General features: G+C 70.9%; 1 protein-coding gene across 1 annotated transcript; it reads left to right on the forward strand.

The window, feature by feature from the left end:
- Positions 1-703: 703 nt before the first annotated feature.
- On the forward strand, positions 704-1,926 carry LOC123830712 (translation initiation factor IF-2-like). The gene is made up of 2 exons (XM_045857240.1): positions 704-1,585; positions 1,747-1,926. Exons 1-2 carry the CDS (start codon positions 704-706, stop codon positions 1,924-1,926), a joined length of 1,062 nt encoding a protein of 353 aa, XP_045713196.1.
- Positions 1,927-3,737: the final 1,811 nt, after the last annotated feature.

The raw sequence follows: 3,737 nt of genomic DNA on the forward strand, positions 1-3,737 counted from the left end.
ACGGGAGGCCTGGTGAGCACCCGAGGGCCCCAGCCTTCGGTTCTGAAATAGCCGCCCCCGGAGCCACCTGGCTGCGGCGGGAGTGACAGAGACACTGGGCCCTGGGGGCCGGCAGCAAGGTGGGGAGGCCGGCCGGCCCCAGGGAGGGCCGCCGAGGTGGCCACGGGTCTGAAGCCAGCAGGGCACGTAGGTGTGAGTGCGTGTGTGTGTGTGTGTGTGTGTGTGTGTCTGGGGTGGGGACGGTTCATCTGGTCAAGATCTCAAAACCAGTGTTCAGGGGAGGCATCTGAACATCTCAGCCCCACGCAGAACGCTGCCGCCGGAGACTTGGCCTTCCGCTCCTCTCCAGCTCAGAACCAAGCAAAGTCACTTGTCTCCAGCCTCCCCATCCTCAGCGTCTGGGGGCCGCTCTCCCCAGCCCAGCCCGGTCCCCGGGCGCCTTCCCTCCTCTCCACCCCGCGCCCCATCCAGTGCCAGCTGCCCACACAGACACTGGCCCCGCACGCTCTCCCACAGTGGAGAAGCCTGGGGAAGCCAGGAGAGGGGAACTGAGCAACTAGTTCAAGGTCCCCACGTCCTGGCCACAGAGGTGAGGGCTGTCCCCTCACTTGGCCCCCTCGGCTCCCCAGAGTTGGGGACTGGGATGCTGTGGGTGCCCCTGAAAGCGGCAGCTCAGCCCGGCAAACAGGAGGGAGAGGCGGGCATGAAGAGCGACGCAGATGGGCACGGGGGCCCAGACCCTGCGAGACCACTGGCCTCCCACAGAGGGGGCAGAGACCAGAGCTCTGGTGGATGGGGACAGGACCCCGAGAAGAGCCAGAGCCCGGAAGCGGGCAGCCCCCAGGGGCCTGGGCCACACCGTCCCCGCCGGGGGCGATCCAGCCCCAGAGGCTCAGACAAAGACAAGGGGCCAGACAGAAAGACGGACCAGAGGACAGAGGGGCAGGAGGGACGAAGAGCGCTGTGCGGGGCGGGAGCGGTCTGGAGAAGAAACGCCGCATGCCCGGGGCTGTCTTCCCGCTTCCCGGAGCTCGGGGCTAACGCGGTCTGGACACCCCGGTCCGTCCCAGCCCGGGCGCCCCAGAACTCGAGGGCCCGCGGGATCTTGGGACGTGGGGTCGGGACCGACAAGATCGGCTGCGGCCGCGGCTGCACGGGCTCACCCTACCTGGCGCGCCCGGCTGTGGCGCGGAGAGACGGAGAGGAGCGGGCGCGGGGCTCCAGCTCGCTCGCTGCTCGCCCGCCCGCCCAGCGGCTCTGCGCTCCCCGCCAGCCCGCTCGCCCGGCCGCTTTCAATCGCCGCCCGCCCCGCCCCCGGCCCGTCCCCGGCCCGCCCCCCTCCGGGTCTCCAGCTTCCCGGCGGAGCCCCCGCCTCCCTCCTCGCCCCGCCTCTCCGGCTCCAGTTCTTCGCAGGGCGGGGGCCCGGAGCTGTCCGCCGCGTGGTGCTGACACACGGGCGCTCCCGCCAGGCGATGGAGCCGGGGGCCCCGCGGCCCCCTCCGCCCCGCGGTCCCCCTGCGTCCCAGAGAGCAGCCGGCCCGGGCACGGGTCCCGGAAGGTCCCGGAGCCCCGGGAGGCGGGCCCGGTGCCGTGGGTCCCCATCTGTGAGAGCAGAGGGCCTGGCCCTAGGGCTGCGGGGGCCACCGGGGCATGTGGGACGTGGGCGGAGGGCTTAGACCCGTCTGTCCCCGCGCACACCCCACCCCGCTCCCGGGCTCCACGGCGGCAGTTCGGTCCATATGCCAGGCCCGGGAGGGGGCCCGTGTCTTCCTCAGCCCGTGTGAGAGCCGGGGCCTGAGTCACCGGGAGGAGAAGATGGGGGGCAGGTCAGAGGAGGACGGGGCCCCCTCTTGCTTCCTGCAGATGACCTTCAACGCTGCTAACTCGCCCCACACCCACCCACCCAGCCCTGACCCCTCACACTGACCCCTACCCTCGTGGGCCAAGGGGGCTGCAGGGCCAGGGACTGGGGCCAACCCTGAGGGCCGGCTGGGGCTGGCCGGAGATCTGGGAGGGAAGGGCTGGGGAGAGGCTCCTGAAACCGGCTGCTGCGCAGGAAGGAGCGGGAGCGGGAGCCCGGGCGGGACCCCAGGAAGGGTGGCGGGCGGATGAGCCGCAGTGCCGGCCTGCGCCCTGCGCGGAAGGATTTGGGGTGCGGGAGGCGGTGCGGCCTGCCCCCGGGAGGCACACACTAACAAGCGCTAAGGCGCGCGGCGTCCCCACTCGCGTCCCCTGGCGCTGCCCTTTCCCCCGCAGGTGTCAGTGGAGAGCGGCTGGCTCAGACACATGCTAATGAGCGCACGCACGCCAGGGCCAGGCTCCTCCAGCACACACACCTCCCTGCGGTGCGCGAGTGGCCGCTGTGGGGGTGGCAGTGTCAGCAGGGAAGGGCAGGCTCCTTCCCTGGACACAAACCCCACGCCCCGCGGCCCTGGAAGGAGCGCAGCTGTGAGAGGGACGCGCACATCGAGCCCAAACACACACGCTCCGTGGCGGGCGGGCGGCGATGCGGCAGCCGGAGGAGGGTTCGGAGCTGTCAGACGGGCTGGAGAGACAGACAGGCTGTCTTCCAGCTCCGGCTGCGCTCGCCCTCGCCGGCTGGCTGCGCGACCGCCCCCCGGGGTAGGTGAGTGACGGGCCGGGCCCCTGAGCCGCGCGGGGCTGACAGCGGCAGGGTGCTGAGGTGAGAGGACCCTGCGCCACCGCAGCCCACTCGCCCAGGCAGCCTCACAGGAGCCGTGGGGCTTTCGGCCCAGCGCCAGCCCCGGGAGTCCGGGACCAGGCCCGCAGCGCCGCCGCACACGGACGCGCAGCTACACACCCGGCCTCCCGCACGGAGCTGCACAGGTGGACAGTCCCACGCAGCAGCACACACACTCGCTGCGCACGCAGCCGCAACACTCAGCTTTACACGTGGACACGCCCAGAGCCGTACACACGGACAGGCACAGCCACACAGCGCACTCGTGAACAATCACAGCCACCCCGGCCCAGGAGGCCCGCTCCCCCTGCCCTCTGTGGACACGCCCAGAGCTGTCCTCACGGACGCCCAGCTCACAGACCTGTGGCTTCACACGCAGACACGCAGAAAAGGACAACTTCACACACGAACACACAACCACACACAGCTGTGGACACGGAGCCACACACGGGTGTTAGCAGTGCATGGAAATCCCCCCCCCCGGGGGTGGTCCGAGCCAGCCAGCCTCGTGCCCGGCAGCACAACCACAGAGCAGGGGGCACACACGGCACAGCCGTGCGTGCACGGAGCCGCAGTCATGGTCCCCGGGATTACCACCAGTGGGCCCGTCCGCGGTGGCACACGCAGAGCTGGGGCTCTGTGCACAGACGCACGGGGACACAGGTGCTGGCGGGCAGGGCGGGCACGTCCTCTCCTGCCAGGTGGACGCCAGCAGGCCCAGGCTCACTGCAGCCACCAGACACAAGTGCACCCCCACCCTGCCCTGAAGCAGACGAAGGCAGGCTGTGAGCTCCCCACCCCCGGAGGGCGCCCTGGGCTCAGCTCTCCCACAGCCTGAGCGAGCCTCTGGGGCAGCTGTCAACTGGGGCCACAGAGCGGGGCGTGGAGGGCTTCCGGGACCTCCGTCCTGCCCCTGCCTAGGGTGGCTGGCCCCCTTCCTTCTGCTTCTTGGGCCTACCACCCTGCTGCCCCCTGCTCCCAGCCTGTCTGCACAGGGCTCCCCAGGGTGGAAAGAAAAACAAATGCACAGCCCAAA

This window comes from Phyllostomus hastatus, unplaced genomic scaffold, assembly GCF_019186645.2.
Source record: "Phyllostomus hastatus isolate PE091 unplaced genomic scaffold, TTU_PhHast_1.1 phas_scaffold_129, whole genome shotgun sequence".
Taxonomy (NCBI): domain Eukaryota; kingdom Metazoa; phylum Chordata; class Mammalia; order Chiroptera; family Phyllostomidae; genus Phyllostomus; species Phyllostomus hastatus.

Coding starts and splice junctions, on each gene's coding strand:
- LOC123830712 (XM_045857240.1), top strand. CDS start 704: ATGAAGAGCGACGCAGATGGGCACGGGGGCCCAGACCCTGCGAGACCA. Junction 1,586..1,746: donor AGCCCCGGGAGGCGGGCCCG/GTGCCGTGGGTC, acceptor TCCATATGCCAG/GCCCGGGAGGGGGCCCGTGT.